The 19,353-nt window shown below is 51.5% G+C and overlaps 1 protein-coding gene and 1 pseudogene across 1 annotated transcript; one reads left to right on the top strand and one right to left on the bottom strand.

The window, feature by feature from the left end:
- Positions 1–3,687: 3,687 nt before the first annotated feature.
- Positions 3,688–16,099, bottom strand: LOC149355537 (anaphase-promoting complex subunit 10-like). Its single transcript, XM_089577662.1, has 3 exons — positions 15,994–16,099; positions 15,744–15,906; positions 3,688–4,099 (listed from the first exon to the last, which is right to left on the bottom strand). The coding sequence occupies exons 1-3, from the start codon at positions 16,097–16,099 to the stop codon at positions 3,811–3,813; spliced, it is 558 nt and encodes a 185-aa protein (XP_089433788.1). The 3' UTR covers positions 3,688–3,810.
- LOC149355538 (uncharacterized) lies at positions 6,673–14,768 on the top strand (annotated as a pseudogene).
- Positions 16,100–19,353: the final 3,254 nt, after the last annotated feature.

The following is a 19,353-nucleotide window of genomic DNA, read 5'->3' as shown; positions in this document are numbered from 1 at the left end:
GACGACAGTGAAGCCAGCCAAGTTCGTGGCACGCAAGCCTTTCTCCTGCCGGGGTCTGGTACCTCGAGTGCTGCGACGGCGACCCTGAAGATGCGCTGCCGAAGCCCACGGGCATCAGCGATACCACATCGGCCCTGAAGAAATCGTCTGCAGCCCGGGGACGCTCCTTGTGCCCGGACCTTTGCACTCCTCAGATAAGCCACCGCTGCCCCTCCCCCCCTCTTCCGAACTCTTCATCCGTGTAGTTCGATCACTGCATCCCGTCTTGTACTTTTGGCTAGCTTCGTTCAATCGCGTAACATTGTGTACGTTCATGCGTCATTATTAAGGCGAAAGCCTTGAATGTCTCATCGTTGTAAGCAGCAGTTGTCGACAGAGAATGACACGCTTCTCAGTTGGTCGAAACGGTCGTGACGTCACAGTGCGCCAATTTCAAACGGGGCCAATTGTACTTTGGCTAGTAACCATGCAACCAATTGAAGGGACCATATAGTGATGCTCCAAGTAAGTGGGACTGAGCTTAGTTAATTGCTTAATTACCCAATTAGCCTAATTAACTTCTCTAGTCAGGCCATATAAATAAATAAAACCTTGTAAGAAATTGGTCGAGCTCGGGAATCGAACCCTGGTCTTCGGAGTGCGAGACGAGTATGCTATCCACTCCGCCATGCCAGCTCGATGGTTTGGCATGAACAAAGGCACGTCTAGTGAATACGGTGTCTTCGCTCACTGCCATCCTCCTCCCTTCCCTTCCGGCGAGGTTTAGGTGTCCACCGAGATATGAGAGAGAAATACATTTCCTTTCCTCAAAAACGAATTTACCGACGAGCGAGGCGTAGAACCGAATGGGCGATGGCGTTCTATGGACTCCCTGGCAGCGTTGCAAGACGCTCTCGCGTTCCACTCTTAGAGGTGAAGCTTAACATCTTAACCACACATCAGTGACCACACTTTAGGTCAAAAAAGTGCACCCCCCCCCCTGAATTTTGACGGGTGTCCACCGAGATATGTGAGACAGTTACTGCGTAATTTTCTTTCCTCAAATACAATTTTCATTTTCTTCATTACGGGCCATCTTCGTCTTTCTTCTTTCACTCCCACTTCCTCCGTTCCTCTACGGTGCGGTTCAGGTGTCCACCGAGATGACAGAGATTTACTGCGCCATTTCCTTTCCTCAAAAACCGTTGCGTTGAAACGGCAAGGCATCGCGCCGAACGGGTGGTGGCGTTCCGTGGACTCCCTGGCAGCGCTACAACACGCTGTCGCGTTCCACTCCTAAAGGCGAAGCTTAAGCTTAAGCTTAATTATCAGTTAATTAGTATTCAGGCATTAATCAGTAATTAACCAGTCAAAGTGCCCCCAGTGCAACCAGTCAAGTCAAAGTGCCCCCTGAATTTTTTTTCCCTTATTACCGCGGCATTACCCGTGTGCTAATTCCACTATGGCCTCGCTTTTGTCCTCTCTATGCGAATTTAATTCCACAGTCGTGTACACTGCACTGCCTACGTTTCGGGAATCACGTTGTTTCTCTTAGGCGCTGTGCCTGATAGTCTTTTTTCAGCTTCATTCGGAGTCGGATTTTTTTTTCTCAAATCTGCCGTGTGTGCCCCATTACGCCTGTCAGCGGATTATCATGCATAGCCCCTGTCGCCTGTCAGCAGTCCGAATCTCCCTTCTTCCGCAGGTGGGCTGGAGTAGTTTGTCTCTACGCGAGGGGCAGGAAACATCATGTATGTATATAATTGTCCAGCCTGTGCAGAAGCCGAAGGCAATCGCTGCCATATCGGCCGTAGGAAAGCCACATAGAGCGTCGTGTCATAGTGATGGCAATGTTTTACTCAAGAAAAATAAATTCACACCCTAGCGGGATTCGAACCACCGCTGGCGAGGACAAATCAGCGTAGTATCCCAGTCTCTCAACCAATCCAGCCGTCGCCGCAGCCTGTCGCACTGCGTGCATGTGCGTGGCATGTACGGGAATGATTGATATTTAAACATCAGTTCTCCTTTCACCAAGTGCGCTGAGGTGGCTTAAACTGAAACTAGCCGAAGCTTCCTACGTAGCCCTGGCTACGTCCCCTCGAAACGTATGGAGTGGGCAGCGGTGGGCAGGTCGGCCCTATTAATTATGGCAGTGTCTATTATACCACATAATGAGAATTTCCTGACTAAGTTTTCCCGGAATTTTGCTCCGATTTGCTACTGAGGGTGTTGTGCGAACTTTTCTACGCATTTCACAGCCCCGAGTCTCGCTGAACTCGCAGCGAATGCTTGCAGAACTTTTGATTTCCTGTCCCGGATACCCATCCCTGGATTACAGCTCAGTGCGATGGCTTACAGTGTCGATGCATACAATTCGTGGGCACTCGTGGTCCCTCAGGTGACTGTCGCCGACGAATGCAATCAACAAAATAAGCTGCGGGTGTAGTGACCGCAGTTCTCGTTGAAACCAGCATTCGCTTCCTTCTCATTCGTGAAAGCTGTTCAGATAGTCTAGCATGAGGCGGTGTCCGACGTTCTGCCTCCCGCACTCGTTGTCGAGCTCCTTACCATAGCCGTCCGTTACACCGCTGGTCTCGTATACCATTCGTGGCCCACGATACAGTCGGCGTCCCGTAAAAGCTAAACCAATGTTGGCAACAAAATACGGACGAGGGCCAGGTCTCGTAGGCTGCTGGTTTCGTATAGCATGCGTGAACCAGGGACGGGTCGGCTTCCCCGTGAAGAATCAAGGCGGAAAGCTGGGATAGTTGGTGTGTCATCGTTAATTAAAAGACTAGCGCCTAAAAGATTAAATTAAAAGACGACGTCCTGTCTCCTTCAATGTATTTGTCCTAGTGTTATGCGCTAATCTTTTAATTAATCCCGTGAGGAGTCAGAGCACAAGCGGCTAAGTTGGCAAGCTAGGGAATACTGTGCAAATGAAATGTCTAAAAACAATAAACTTCTAAACCTCTCGTGGTAAACGTAATCGCGCACTTATTTAACGACCACAAGGCAGTGGACAGGACTCCAGATTAAGTAATGTGAGTATCCTTGTGTCCGGCAAGAATGGCCACCAGCCCTCTTCGCGTTGTTTCAGCGCATGCCTGTTGCCGAGACGGTATGCCATTTAAGCGGTTCAGGTGTGGCTTTTCTGCCCACTTTATTTCTTTTCGCAGATGTGGCCGCGGAAGCATCGTGAAAGAAACCGCTGCGTCAACGACAGCGAGTGTTCGCGCGCTCCTACGCGGCGGCCTCGCGAGCCACGCTTTGCACTACGAAGGCAGAGCAGCAGTGTTGGCTCGACCGGCGCTCCTCTTTGCCGTCAGGTTCTTATGTGCAGTACAAGATGTCTGATGATGAGGCTCTGTTGCGCAGTCTGTTTCACTGTCTCGGTCTGGCTACTACTGCACACACGCTGTACGATAGTACTTTCTACAGTACAGCGAACATCGGTTTCTCTCTCTCTCTCTTATATTCCTAGTTAAACTGCGCAGTGCGCTGACGGTATCGGGCATATCTGAACGCACACAGGTTGACGAACAGTACTTGGGGCAACCAAGCATACCAGCTAGCGATTTGTGTACAGGTAGTGCTGACGTCTAGGAATTCATTCTTCCCTTTCTGCGATTAGTAACGACGTAACGATTCTTCCGATCAGTCAATTATGCTTGACCTTGAGCAAGAGTACAGATAGCCGGATTGTGAAGACAGTGTATCAGAACAGGACACTGCTGCAGAACCGAGTCGCTTTATGTAGCTTAAACGAGTACAGAATGTCATAAGGCCTATCGTGCATGGGGCAGACCATGTTTAAACGCTGATCTCTCAGCGGATGCAGCTCAAGGCTTGGCATTCCACACTCGTGAAGCTGACGCCGGGCAAGACACTGACAATGGCTCGCTGAACAGGAGTGTACAACTTGATCTGCCGCAGGCGGGTGTCCCGGCCACCCATGTGGTTCTCCAAGACTTCAATCTGCACATGGAAGGCGCGGACAGGGCGGCCAGCCGAGTCTTGCGGTGCAATGTGCACCCATCCGGTTGTTGGCTCGTCTAGGTCAACAGTTTCAACCACACGCAGGTCGTGGAAAGTGCTTCCCACTTTCACGGCAATCCTGAAAGCACAGGTGAGACCAAATACCATAAAACAACATTTTGGGCGAGTTGGTTACCTACATTCATGTGTCGCTCAACCTCCTACATTCAGGCGTCGCACAACCTCCGAAAAATTGGAAGTAGGGCAGGCGTTGACGTAGTATTTTCAGCGCCGGAAAAGCTTTCCAGCTTGTGCAAAAAAGTTAACTGCACGACTAACGAAACGCGCAGGTGTAAAGTTAAACACGGGGATCATTTTGTACCATGTAAAGAAGGTGTGGTGTATTCACTGCCCATGTCCTGCGGGAAAAAATACATCGGGCAGACTGGCCGCTGCCTCAACAAAAGGCTAAAAGAGCACAGTGACAATGTCGCACGTGTGGCTACCACAGGCCACGTAGCCAAACATTGCAGGGACTGCAGCGCAGAAGATGACAGCGACGATAAATGTAAACCGATGTACAGGCAATGCAGTGTCATAGGGAAACACCGAGACACATTAACCAGAGAAATAATACAAGCTGCTATGATTATAAGACTGCAGGACGAGTGCATAAGCGCCCCATCAGTGGCATTGTCCCAGAAAGAGATGAAGTATCTAGATTGTGAAATCTGACACGTGCCGGATAACCGCCGTTACTGTACCCTTGCGCATGCCTACAGCTATTCTTGTATGTTTGTTTTCCTGTTCTGATCGCCAGGTGGTATAAAAACCCTGCTGGTCTCGAATAAAACTTAGTTGACAGTCAGCGCTGTTGTGTCCCCTTCTTGTTCTGTGCCGTCCTTGCGCTGTAATAATGAATGAGACCAAATGTTGACATTATATACCATGTGGGCAATTTCATTCATGGCGCTACAACAAACAGCAATGTGGGACGCAAACTGAATTTGACCGGCGTTAGCTGATTAGTGCAGCCTCTTTAGCCTAGAGCATATGTTCGTGGTACGAATGTGGAGCATTTCGCGCATTTGCGGAGGAGTGTCGGGAGGGGGAGGGGGGGGCAGAGTGGCCTGTGTGTGCAGATCACGCAACGACCACCTGAACTGCACTGCACTATTGGGCATAACAGCTACGCAGGAGTGCAAGAGGGCGAACTGAAGAAGCCGCAAGTGACACGAGTAGCGGAGACAACGGAGGCGTAAGTAGACTGGAGCAAATTCCACGGCGTTGGAGAAGAGAACTTCTTGCCACGAGGTGCATTGCGTATGTCTTGTGTCTAGTGTCCATGTTTCTGTGCCTGTTCTGCTGAGTAAGAGAACCGAAAATTAAGTGCGTAGTGAATAAATCAAAACGAACAATTCCACCCGAGTGCGTCCTGTCTGAGAACATCAACGGCTGCAGGAAACAAACGCGCCGAAGCGCAGCGTGTGCCGTGGCCTGCGTGAACCCAAGGCGCGAAGGTCAGTGCTGGCGGTGGTTTGCTCGAGCAGAACATTAATGGCAAGCAAGCAGTTCTCATGTTTAACCCCGTCGCCTAACCATTACAACACTGCAGATGGCAAAGGCAACTGTGAGGAGCAGTGTGTGTTGGCGAGGGACGCAGTTCAAACAAGAGCGCCACCGAGAATGGCAAGCTGCACACGCCGCTCCCCTAAGCGATCCCGAATGCGCATCCGTGAATGTAACAGCGAGGCGGCAGCTTGTCAACAAAGCTGCCAATGCCAACTATTTGTAGCCGATGTGTTTAATTTATGCGTGCAACATGTGTGACGAACAATACGGCTTCAGCTTGACGTTGTGACAGTCACGTTCAACCGCCGCCGCGGTGGCTCAGTGGCTATGGTGCTCGGCTGCTGACCCAAAAGACGCGGGTTCGATCCCGGCCGCGGCGGCTGGAATTTCTTTGGAGGAGAAATTCTAGAGGCCCGTGTGCTGTGCGATGTCAGTGCACGTTAAAAAACCCCAGGTGGTCGAAATTTCCGGAGCCCTCCACTACGGCGTCTCTCATAGCCTTAGTCGCTTTGGGACGTTAAACCTCATAAACCAAACCAGTCACGTTCAACCGAGTATCGTGGCACCATAGACTGGGCGGTATATCAACGCCTTATCACGGCATGAGCCAGCAGAAGCAACGAGAATAGGCGCGTGCGCCGAGAACTTGCGCCAGCACGAACATTGTCCGCTAAGCTTTTCCTAAATGCACGCACAAACCCTGTCGGTGTTGGCGCTCTTCTCTGCTAAGCACCGATAGAGACAACACGTGGCAGAGACAATTTAATTCCATTACGCGAGGAAGATGTGACGATGCATTTGTTCTTTATGCGCGGGTCGCGAAATAATTGGGAACCTATGTAGGCACAGGTCGGTCAAAGTTCGGTGCGAAATTCGAAGTTATATGTTGGTAGCGCATTTGTTACCTTTGCGATTGACTTGCGCACAATATGGCGGGCAGCCGGGCCGCGGAGTTGCAAGCGAACGGTGAAAATAAACTTGGAAGATTTGCTCACGCCATTCAAGGGCGCTATTCGTCGCACAGTACGGCCTTGTGGTCGCTGAAGTGCGTGCTAATCGGCTGCGTGCACGTTGGGATCGAGTGAAAGTCAATACACGTCTTCTTTGTCGTTGGCCTTGCTGCGTCCGAGACGAGTGGCAGGCCGCAGTCGCTCATTCGTTCTAGGGTAGCGGAGGAGTGCGGACGTGCGTCGCATGGGCTCCGCAGATTTCAATCCCCACGGACTATCTCGACCCACTGGGCCACCAACTATTTGTTGGATCTGAAAGAACTCACAAGCTGGATCACCCGGACACCGGTTTCAAGACGGTAGGACCATTTTTGGCAATATTACCGGACTTTGAAGCCCCGCGTGGCTCGGGCGACTTTTTTGCGGGAAACGCTCGCCGCTGAGCCTACTTAGGCTTAGCACGACTACGGGCGTTCGCGGGCAGCCAGGCCCGCTGAGCAACCGCGATGCAGCCTGGAACCGCCTCCCGCACCGCAGAATACCCAAATTTTGAGCCCTCAACGAGCAGAATAGCCCCGAATTTGCTAGAAGCACAAGAGATGGACGACGCGTTCCTCGACATCTCCGACTCCGAGAATTCGGCAGGCGGGGGAATCGAGGAATCCGCCATGCAGGAGCAGCAAGACACCCAAAAAGAAGACGAGGCAAATTGGGAATTGGCTCTGACCAAACGCCAAAAGAAGCGACAGAGAAAAAACGGACGGAACGCCGCGACAAACGCCGCAATTTCCCCGGCCGCTCAAGGTGACCTCGGAGGGGTATCCCCGGCGTCTACGCCCACAGCTGGCGTTCCAGCTGCCGGCGCGCTGAAAAAAGACGGGAAAGGAACGCAACGGCAGCCCAGGCGAAGGCTGCCCCCGCTCCCCAGGGACGATTTTAAGATTATTTTGCGACCGAAGGGACTTGTAGTAAAGTCGCTCCAGCAATTCCAAGTGGCTCGGGCCGTAGCCGCGGCATGCAGCAACAAGTTCGAAGGAAGAGACCTGATCACCAGGCTCCGTACAGGATCGAATATTATAATCGTGAGCACGCCGAACGAAGAGGCCGCCCAGCTCGCGAGACGCATCACTAGCCTCAAGATCGAAGGACGCTCATACGACGTGAACGCTTACGTGGCCGCACCGGAAGACACCCGGCGTGGCGTGATACACGGAGTTGACCCCGGAGCGACACCGGAGGAACTGAAAGCCGATTTGTGGACGCGCACACAGGGTGTTACCATCCACAGCGCTCGAAGACTAGGCAAGACCAAGACAGCTGCCATCACTTTTGACGGACCCATCACACCGAAACATGTCATCTACTGCGGAGCCGAGTACAAGTGCTACCCGTATCGGCCCACAAGACAAATATGCTACGTTTGCTGCCAACCAGGTCACCGCTCCGACGTGTGCCCCACACCGGACGCCAAGGCTTGCAAACAGTGCGGGATGCAAAACCCGCCAAAAGACCACCAGTGTACCCCGAGATGCCTGATCTGAGGAGGCAACCACGCTACCGGATCGAGGGAGTGTCAAGACCGATTAAAGAAAGCCAGGGAGCCGCGAGGCAAGGCCAACAGCGGCAACAACGGCGGCGGACGCGAGAGCAGACGCCGCAGCCGGAACGACCGTGGCGAGAAACCGAGGTGGTTCAGCTCGGAGGGGGAGTCCTCCCAGAGCCGCTCGAGATCCCGGGCGTCACGGAGCAGTTCACGGAGCCGGTCACGGTCCTTTCCGCCCCTGCCACCCCCGGCCATCAAGGGAGCGAGCCAGCAGCAGCAACAGCAGCAGAACAAGCAGAAGCAAACCCGAAAGAGCGGCGGCGTCAAGGTGAGCTGGGGAGCCGAAAACCCCTGGTTTGCTCCGCACTCGGGAGGGATAACTAACAAACAGAACCCAAACAGCAACCGCGAACAACCTAGACAGGAGGACGCGGAGAAAACTGCGCTGAGACGCGAATTAGAACTATCACGCGCTAGGCAGACAGAGCTAGAGCGCCAAATAGCAGAGCTCACTAAGGCAGTACGAGACCTTAAGTCGAACAGCCGTCCGCAGCCACAAACATTACAAACCCAAGCCCAGTCGCAAACAGGCAACGAGGATCTCACTAAATTTAAGGGAGAAATCCAGCAAATGATGCAGCAGATGATGCAGCAGATGATGCAGCAGATGATGCAACAAGTGCAACTACAAGTCACAGAACTCCGGAGCAGCATCCGCAAGCAGAAATTCGCCGATAACATTAGAGAAAAGGCCTACCACCGCAACGCGCTAGCAGCCCTCGCCAACTCGGCCACAAACAACACTGAAGCTTAAATATGGCCAACAAAACCTTAGGCAACAAAGAAACCCTAGACATATGGCAATGGAACTGCAGAGGCTACCGCAAGAAGCAGGGCCTCCTCCAACAACACATTCATACACAACAAGCACCGCCCGACATCATAGCGCTTCAAGAGACGGGCACTACGCCAACACTCGCAGGATATACGTGCTACGAGAGTCAAGAGAAAGGAAGAACGGCAACCCTAGTCAGTAAGGCGCTCATCGCCATAAACCATGACAAGATTGCCGACACCGACGTAGAACACGTGATAGTAGAAATTATACCAAAGAAGAAAAGAAAGAGGGGCAGCATCTTCCTTGTGAACGCATACAGTCCTCCAAAACAGAGGAAAGCAAAATTCCATGAACTTTTCCATGGCGCACGCAGACTAGCAAAAAACAACACGCTAATCATACTAGGAGACTTCAATGCCATGGACAAAAGCTGGGGATACCAAACAGCTAACCCAAAAGGTAAAGCACTAGCAGCGGCAGCAGAAAACACTGACTGCACCCTCCTCACAGACTCAGACACTCTAACCAGAATCGGAAACAGCGTCAGTACCGACACCTGCCCCGACCTCACATTCATACGGGGAGTGGAACAGGCAGTGTGGGAGAACGTGTTAAAAAATCTGGGCAGTGACCACTATATACTTAAAACACAAGTAACCTCAGACAGGCTAAAGCGCCAGCTGGGATCGGCAAAAATTACGGATTGGAGCGCTTTTCGAGAGGCATGCGACGGGGATCTCGCCGCGAAAGGGATCCAATCGATAGAAGAGTGGGAAAACATACTGAAAGAAAAACAGCGCAAGTACACTAAAGAAATCGCGCGAACGACGCAGACACCCGAGGTGGACGCCAGGCTGCTCAAGCTATGGGAAGCTAGACACGGGCTCACCAAGAGGTGGAAGAAACAAAAGTACAACAGAAAACTAAAACTTAAGATCGCAGAAGTCACAGCGAATGCAGAAGAGTACGCGGCGCAATTGGCAAGGCAAAACTGGCAACAATTCAGTGACTCCCTCAACGGAACTTTGAGCACATCGAGGACGTGGCATATACTCAAGGCTCTCATAGATCCAACAAAAACCAAGGCAGAAAACAACAAAGCCATCTACCGGTTAATCCACCAGTTCAAGGGACCAGATTCAGCACTCCTGGAAAAAGTACGCGTTAAGTGCTTCGGGGACACACACCCAGCAGCTTACGCAGAGCGCTATCGAGGAAGTGAAAACGACACCTTGGACAGACCCATCACGCGAGACGAGGTCTACGCAGCGATTCGAAACACAACCAGAAACACGGCCGCGGGTGCAGATAAGATCAATAACGCACTCATCCGCAACCTCAGTGATGAGCTAGTCGCAGAATTAACGGACTTTCTCAACAAACACTGGGAAGCGGAGACCGTCCCCGAGGAGTGGAAGCATGCGGAGGTTGTCATGATTCCTAAACCAGGCAAGAAACTACAAATTGAGAACCTCAGACCGATCTCGCTCACATCGTGCCTAGGAAAACTGTACGAACGAGTGGTGACGCTGAGATTACAACAGTACATGGAGGACAACGAACTGTATCCCCACAGCATGTTCGGTTTCAGAGCAAAACTATCGACCCAAGATGTACTACTTCAAATCAAAGAAGAAGTACTTGGGAACGTCCCCAAAAGCGGAGAAAACATAATACTGGCATTGGACATCAAGGGGGCTTTTGACAATGTCAGTCAGGAGGCTATCCTTACGGGCATGAACGACCTGAACTGCGGAAGGAGAATCTACGGCTACGTCAAAGCCTTCCTCTCAAACAGAACGGCAGCGATTGGCCTGGGGGAGCTCAGATCAGACAAATTTCTTACTCCAAATAAAGGAACACCTCAAGGATCGGTCATCTCCCCTACGCTCTTCAACATAGCCATGATTGGCTTGGTAAAACAGTTAAAAGCAATCGACGGCATACACCATGCCATGTATGCCGACGACATCACCATCTGGGTCAACACAGGCTCGCTCGGAGAGAAAGAAGAGAAATTACAAAAGGCAGCCACCTGCGTAGAGAACTACGTCAGAGCAAGAGGGTTAGCATGCTCCACCGAGAAATCAGAGCTCCTAAGAGTTTGGAGAGGAAAACAAAATCGCACAGTCCCCACTAGCGACGACTTAAAGTTGAACGTCTACCTCGAGGGGAAGTCGATACCGGAAAAAAACACTCATCAGAATCTTGGGGATGTGGATACAGTCAAACCAACGCTGCACTCACACTCTCGTCCTACTCAAAGCATCCACTCTACAAGTGGCCCGCATGATCACGCGCATCTCACACAGACGTCATGGCATGCGAGAGGAGGACACACTCAAGTTGGTCAGAAGCCTGGTAGTCAGCCGAGTGACATACAGCCTCCCCTACTACAATCCCATCAAGAGTGAGGTACAACAGGCGGACGTGATTCTACGCAAAGCCTACAAAACCGCACTCCACCTTCCTCGCAGCACTTCAACCGAAAAGCTCCTAGCCCTAGGACTACACAACACTTTCGATGAATTGAGAGAGGCACAACTAGTCTCCCAACTGCGCAGACTACAACAGACCCCATCTGGCAGGGACCTCCTAAAGAAACTGGGCCGCGCCGATCAAATTCAAGAAATACAGAGGACAGACACAATTCCGGACGAATATCGCAACACACTAAAAGTAACGCCAATACCCCGGAACATGGATCCCAGCCTACACAAAGCACGCAGAGAGGCAAGGGCTGAATACCTACAAAAGACATTAGCACCCTAAGAAACGACGGTATACGTGGACGCAGCCACATACACCAGAACAGCGGGGCAGCACAACAGCAATGCGGTAACAACGGTGATTGACTCAACCCTACGCGAGATCACCAGCGCATCACTACAAGACTGTACGATAGTCGAGGCTGAGGAAGCGGCCGTCGCTCTAGCGGCAGCGGAGGGCTATCGGTCTAAACGGTCTCTAAAAATCCTTACAGACTCACAAACAGCATGCCGCAACTACCTACGCGGCAGAGTAGGGCACAGAGCGCTCCGCATACTCCGCTCTGGGGGCCACATAACACAACGACAAACAAACGAAGAACCAATCAGGCATACGATAGTATGGACACCGGGACATACGGGAATAACAGGGAACCAAGAGGCGGACAGGATAGCTCGAGGGTACACTTATTACCGAGCATCCAACGTAGGCGACCTCGAGGGGAACGAACCTGTACCCCAAGATTATTCGGCGATACTAAATTATTACAAGGGCTGCAGAAAGCGGTATCCACCACCGGACAACTCCCTTAGCAGAGAGGACTCTGTCGCGTGGAGGCAGCTACAGACGAGCTCCTACCCGAACCTAGACGTACTCAACAAAATATATCCAACACAATACAATAACAAATGCCCTTGGTGCCAAGAACCCCCCACGCTGTACCACATAACGTGGGCATGCCAGAGGATAAGCGTGGTACCAGTGATAACAAACCCGAGTGCGGAGCAATGGGAGGGAGTGCTCTCCAGCGATCGCCGGGTCGACCAAGAAGGCTGATTCGGCGAGCAAAACTGGCAGCAGCATCCAGCGGAGCCCTGGACTAAGGGCAACCGACCTTTGAGCAAGATGGACGAAGCCATCTCAAAACCGCCGAACACAACCGAATCTAGAGCTAATAAAGTTTTTCTCACTCACTCATTCGTTCTACAAAGTCTCAATGCGTCGCTTATATGTTAGAGGCGCCCACAAACACTAGCGGGTCGTTCACGTACGGGTGAAGATCGCCCCGGTTGAATTGGGCTGACAGGTCAGCGAGGTTGCGCCTTCACGCGAGCCACAGCGCACGTTTCACAAAATTATTTTTCGCGCACACAAATACGACACAAAAAGGAGGAGAGTTCTGAAGACCTGAGAATGGACCAACTCAACTAGACTCACAAGGCACCTTACTGGCACACATTCCTGCAATGTTTCACGGGCACTCTCCATATGACGCCCATGCTCACTCTGGCTCCGGCGCCGATCGGCTCCCCACTCGGCAGCGCGCACGATAGTTGCGGCTGCGACGACTTTCACGCTGCCGTGCGTGGCGGCGGTCGAAAGCTTTTTTGTCGGCCATGACACTAATAAAAATACGAAACTACATAATCCTCTTATCTGAATCATGACAGCACCATACCATACCTCTAACATCAGCCGTGTGATGGCACTGGGATCGCGCTGGCTCTGGCTCCCGCTAACTACTTTTTCTTATCTTAAGCTGCGCGGTGGCTTTGGCGCCTCGCCCGGCGATTCTTTCGCGCCGTGATAAGTCTGGCTCCCAATATCGCGTTCTCCTTAGTTGGAGCCTCTCTAGCGCTATAGCTCGGGCGTCGTGCGAGCCATGCGGGGTTACATTGGAGCATGGCTTTGGGAGGGCCCTGTAGAATGGCTCTCGCGGTAAAAGTGTCACAATGCACCTTTGACTTCTTTTCATCCCCTTTTTCGTTAATTACGTTGAACGCACAGCGGTGAACCAATGGCTTTTACGCTCGGCTCAAGATCGTGGGATGAAATCTTGGCCGCGATGGTCGAATTTCCATGCAAGTCAAATGCAGAAACGCCCGTGTGTTGTGCGATGTCGGCGCCCATTAAACAACACCAGGTGGTCTGAGGTAACCTCGAGCCGTTCACTACTGCGTCCCTCATAACCCACAATTTTCGTTTTTAAGTACGCTGTTCCTTCAACCTTATCCGTTGTTCACGGAGAACCCACACTGCGCAAATAGACATAAACGCACCGACATCGTACACTAAAAGAATAATCACTCAAACCAAGCAAAGCATAGGAATTTTTTTAAGGATGGTTTTTATCGAAGTGGGAAGTTTAAACCCACTGATTATTTATATGAACGATAACTTAATACAGAGCAGAAGAAAATAGCAATGTTGCCAGAAGGATACGAAGCCACGACCTCTGCATGTCACGTACGGTGAATGGATGAATGAATATGGGTGTAATGCCACCAGGGCAAAAGGCCAAAAGGCGCAAATACGAACAGCTCTCATATTCCCGGTTAATATTGGTTAACAAAGTGTGCTGCTGAAGCGTTAATTCCATGCTACTCCAGCAGGGAAGCTGACATAGTGAGATTTGGGCAAAAGGCAGATGAAGAGGAACCACGTCAGTAAGTTACCCTACAAACAACTGTGCTCAGACGGCAGCTGTTCACCCTTTTTTTTAATGCCTGGGTTACTGCAGCATAACCTGAAAAAAAAAATTCCCTGTGCTTTCTTTAATTCCAGTTAGTCCTGGCCCCTTTCATATGTATATCAGGGCAGGTCCCTCATATATCTCTCTACCACAAAGCATTCCTTGCCGCGTGAAATCCTGAAGGTACAGCACCAGTACCCTGGCCTCAAAATGAGAAGGCAGGCCTTGGTCCCGGGAAAGGTGGAAACCAAGGGGAGACGGGGAAATCAGACGATGAGATGGATTGCCACAGTGAGGGAAGCAAACAACACGACCCTATAGCTGACCATGCTTCGTGACCAAGAGGTCGCGAGGAACCGGACACAACTACGCCACTGAACTGCCTCAACAATGGAATAATATGTGCTGTCTCACGTCCCGCCGCTGCACGAGACCATCGCGAGGTGCCGTAGTGGAGGGCGCCCGAATAATTTCTACCGCCTGGCTTCTTCAACATGGCCTGACATGAACAGCACACGGCCGGATTTCAATTCGGACTCGAATGAAATGCGGCCACGGGTTCTATAGCGCGGCCTTGATATAAGGAGCCAAACGTCAAAGCGACTGAGCCGCCGCGGTGGGCCAAATAAAAACAGGGGCAGCAGACATTACGGTACGTTATATGTATAAATCTTACCCCGCCCACAGCGGGAAATATTTTCTTTTCCTTTCCAGACGCTGTAGGATGCATCGTCTCTTGTACAGTGGTACGCATGCTCGCCTATCTAAGCATCAGGCTAAAAAACTTTTCACGCCAGTGGAGAGCCTTGAGAGCAAGTACACGCAGCTCTGTCGCCGCACGTCGCGGCCGAGAAGAATGCGGATACAAGACCCCCAGCAGTTGACTCGTAAAAGTTATGCCGGAAGACATAATGGGATGCGGCAGCATTAATGTAACTGAAACCTGGATACCTGCATGCCACAAGTTCTAGTTAAAGTAAATAGAACCTGGTTCCAAAAGTTCCGGGACACATGAGCGTTCACCGAACTGCACACTTCTTGCATTGCGGAGCGTCCATCCGTATCTGCAGGTGCTAGACTGAATATTAGCACATAACGGCTTTTCTTCCCCTGGATACGATTCCAGGCACCGATATGGCAAGCAACGCAGAGGCGCAGTAATACGAGAAGAAAACACAGTCTTGACGAGACGCTGTCGTGCACTGAAACCTTTGTTAGCGAAGCGGCGCATCGCAATCATGATTCAAAGCGGCGTCGCGTTTGAAGTCGAGGTCGGTGACGAAGAAAGCCGCAAGCACACTCCTGGATAAGAACCCTTGCGGGCTCAAAACAGACGTGGCAAACAACCTATCTCGACGCTCACGTGGTATGAAAAAAAAAAATCTGCGTTCTGGTTTATCGCTTAGGGGGGCATAACGTACCAAAGCGACTCAGGCCATGAGGGACGCCGTATTGAAAGGCTTCGGAAATTTCTACCACCTGGGGTTCTTTAACGTGCATTGACATCGCACATTACACGGGTGCCTAGCATTTCGCCTCCATCGAAATGCGACTGCCGCGGCAGGGATCGAAACAGCGTCTTTCGGGTCAGCAGGCAAGTGCCATAGCCACTGAGCCAGCGCAGTGGCTTTTTCTGCGTTCTGTGGAACAGCATGAACTAGTTATATACCGATGAGAGTGACAAACGCCAAGTAGTACCTTTTAGGTGTGTAGCTCTTGTCGCGATTGTAGTCGACGTAGATGCAGATTGCCTGTATTGGCGTTTTGCGGTGAAACTGAATATTGACTTCGTGCGGTGGGACCCCGTTCGATTGCCAGTACGTATCAAGGCAGTTGTCTCGCAACTGATCGACGCCATGTCCTGCGAAAAGGTGCGGTGACAAGATACCTCAGAATCCCCAGCCAGGATTCCCCGTTCGTGACGGTCGGGAGGTGCCTCATAGCTTACCACGTTTGCAGGACGAGAGCGACCACACAGCCTGGGCTCCCACTTCGCGGACATCGCCCAGCATCTCCACAATCGAGGGGTCCACTGGAGCAAAGGAAGCGTTCATGGTCCTAATAAGACGAGAGGGGAGCAAGGAAATGATTAACCAGGAGGAAGTTCCTACTATCCCCAGCGCCCTCCTTAAACGCCGGCACTGTAGTCAGGATCACACGGGCGAGTAGATTTTACTGACGTACGGTTCGGAAGCCCTTGCTTGCAGGGCGGCTACCATTACAGTGAACAGAATGAAACGGGTTGCGGGCGGCCGCAGTGCGAAAATACATGACGCACAACTCAAACCACGGCACAACGGTAGCGCGCAAAACGGCAACGCGGCCTGTCCGCGGGCTCACAGTATTCAGTCTGCTATGCGATGCGACAACAAGACGATGATCACGAATGACTCGTGCTCGCTTCTGTGGCTCTTCCCGGCACAGGACACTTCATTCTGGAAAGGTACTTTTGAAGCGAAAAGCTTCACTAGGCTATAGTCAACTCCGAGTCTCGCGTGTGCTCCGTCGTTAGAAAAAGCCACAGCTGCGCATGCGCAAACCACGTGACGTCACAGGAGAGGCGCAGGTGGTCGGAGCCGCCGCTGCGCTTCTGCGTATGCGCGGCTGTGGTCAGAGCTGCTCCGACTTAGTCGGTATATTGAAGCGAAAGCTTTCCTAGGATAGTCAAACTCGAGTCTGGCGTATGCTCCGTGATCAGAATTAGCCCCAGCTGCGCATGCCCAGAACCAAGGGTCGTCACAGGAGAGCCGCAAAAACCCTCGCCCGCTGGGGGCGCCCCTCTCTCTCGTTGAATTGGATGAATTCAATGGAAAAGAAACATAGTGTACAACTATATCGATACTGGGAAAGGCAGATCAGGAAAGAATTTTTCTATGATAACTCAAGAGGCAGTGCCCTATTTTTTGAAGGTAGGTCAGGGTGCCTTAGAACGCGCAGCTACAAAAATAAATTTAACGAAGAAGATGACACATGTGCAGTGTGTGGTAGATCTGTGGAAACAATTGAACACCTCATAATCAAATGTGATGGTATCCATCCGGATGTCGATGCAGGCACAGTCACTCTTCCGGAGGCCTTAGGGCTTAAAGATAACAATGGTCATGTAAATAAATCTGCAGTGGAAGTCAGCAAAAAGCGATTGGAGGATTGGTGGCTGAAAAGCAGAGATGTGGCATAAGGTTAGAATTGTAGGAAACCGTAGGTAAAGATGATGGCGAATCTTAATGAGAATTGCCAACACAGTAAACAAAAAAATAGTAAAGAAAGAAAAGCTGAGCATGGTGCCAATTGCCACCACCCCGTTTCAAAGGGGGCGCTCCCATCCATCCGCGCGCGCGGGGCACAGGGAGAACGGAGAGTGGAGAGGAGACGTCGGAGACAGCGGACGCGACACCAGCGGCACCGTGTTCACTACACACGCGGCTCCTCCTCCGCCTCGCCGCAGCTTTTCGCTTCGAGATGTCCAGGCTTAACCTTACCTAAGCCACATCCAATTTTGTAATCAATGCGCAACACATATACCCTTCAACGCTGGCGATTTTTTCAACCGTTGCCACGAACAGTACTCGAGCCGCACAATCTATTTAGAACTTAAAACACCGTGAGTTCAACGAATAAAACCAATAATACTACTGAACGCAATCGATCGCCTCTTTGGCGCACGATCGCATGAAGGTATCCCTTCTATAGTAGGATACAAGTTTAGATAACAGCAGTTCGCAACAATGGGGCCAGGTCCACGGCGTCCTGCTTTACTACGCTGACCCATCACAACAGTAAACGAAAGTAGTCTTTTATGTTTCACTATATCAAACAAACCACAGGCACGAAAATTCCTGAGCTCATAATTTCATCTGGCGGCGTACCTTTTCTTTAGTTTTCGAGAACTTTAAGCAATCGGTTACCTTTTGCCATGGAGAAATCCTGCGTGGCGGTCAGTGCCGATCTTACTCTTGTGAACTGCTACTCACTTCGAAACGCCGTCTCCTCATATTTCAGCAAAGAGACTCAAAGCACAGCAAAACGGCAACATGAATACACCTTCACGCTCTGACGGGTGATGACTCATAATCGGGTGGTCATGAAAATGCAGCACATAACTACCATTGCCGTTCATTCAGAAGTTCACAGTACTCGTGTTCAAACGACTCCCATCGTGTCACGCCCACAAGGCAAGTATTTTTTTTTGGTGCTAGCAAGCCTTTCAGCCTGACAGCACTGACCCAGTGGCGATCCTAAGGGGGGTGGGGGGGGGGGGGTCGTCTCTCCCTCCCCCCCAGAAGCCTTTGCACATCTTCCCGAACGTCCGTTTTCGGGCTCTCATAGGGCGAGATATGATCTTGACGTAGAACTGGAAAACTTTTTAGTCTGTGATGAGTCAAGTAGTCCCCTGCTTTGTACGTTCATCGCGTTAGCGCGTGTCTTATTTCACACAATTCCGCGTTATACAAGTTATACGAGAAAAATTCATAGTTATTGTCGAGTTACCGGGCCATCGCGCCGACGGTGGCGGTGCCATTCTCCTGCGGTTAGGGTCGCCAGCAACCTCGTCGGGGTGGAGGGGAGCCACCCATTTATGCCTTTACCCCACCATGGGCGAGCAGGCGGGATTGACTTCCCGCTTGCTCTTTGCCAGGTAGTGCACGCGTGACATGAACGCTCCGTGGATGCTACCTTGGTCGGTACCCGGCCGGGCGGGCGCCCCAGCCCGGCCGCTCGTGCCGTGTGCCGCGCGCACGTTTAGTTCGAGAGAGGACGCTTGTACAATTTGTTGTTTTTTGTAAATGATTGTGCATACTGGCCGCTCGCGCGCTCTTATTTTCGGACAGAGCCTGGAAATATGCGCGCGAGTGGCGCGAACTTGATTAATTTTTGTATTTTCTAAATAGTGTAAAAAGCTCTCCCCCGTCCTTTCTTGCTATAGCTCCCCCCCTGTATTTCTCCTCACTATCCTCCCCCTTTCCCTTTGATCTTGGCCGGCTGCAGCTCGGGTGCTTAAGATATCAGACAGCAATTGCCGCGGCCGGCAACATTCTTTTCCTTCACCCTTTTTTATTTTCTCTTTAAAATAAACCATTACCACCTATCCCCCCATGAGACACAGCGACGCCAGCGGGGGGATCATCTCTTCTGTTGGCTTCACAAGGCGCGCCGACCAGCCGCCTTGTCGGAGGGGACCAAGGGCGGAACAAAGCCCCTTCCCCGAACTGAGCAAGGAAGGTCGCCAACCCCGCTCGTTAAATGCCCGGACAAATGCTTTGACCTTGCTGGACCCACTGTTGCCGAATACCTCATGCGACGACCGTGT

This window comes from Amblyomma mixtum, chromosome 3 (genome assembly GCF_055824585.1).
Source record: "Amblyomma mixtum isolate Tamu chromosome 3, ASM5582458v1, whole genome shotgun sequence".
In the NCBI taxonomy this organism is placed as follows: Eukaryota; Metazoa; Arthropoda; class Arachnida; order Ixodida; family Ixodidae; genus Amblyomma; species Amblyomma mixtum.
The sequence above is the reverse complement of the archived record's forward strand: the minus strand, read 5'-3'. Positions and strand labels throughout refer to the sequence as shown.

Bases quoted from the DNA above. Each gene is read 5' to 3' on its own strand.
- LOC149355537 (XM_089577662.1), bottom strand. From the start codon at position 16,099: ATGAACGCTTCCTTTGCTCCAGTGGACCCCTCGATTGTGGAGATGCTG. The intron at 15,907-15,993 runs GTAAGCTATGAG...ACCTTTTCGCAG, and splicing joins GCTCTCGTCCTGCAAACGTG to GACATGGCGTCGATCAGTTG. The intron at 4,100-15,743 runs GTACTACTTGGC...CTGTGCTTTCAG, and splicing joins AAGAGCTACACACCTAAAAG to GATTGCCGTGAAAGTGGGAA.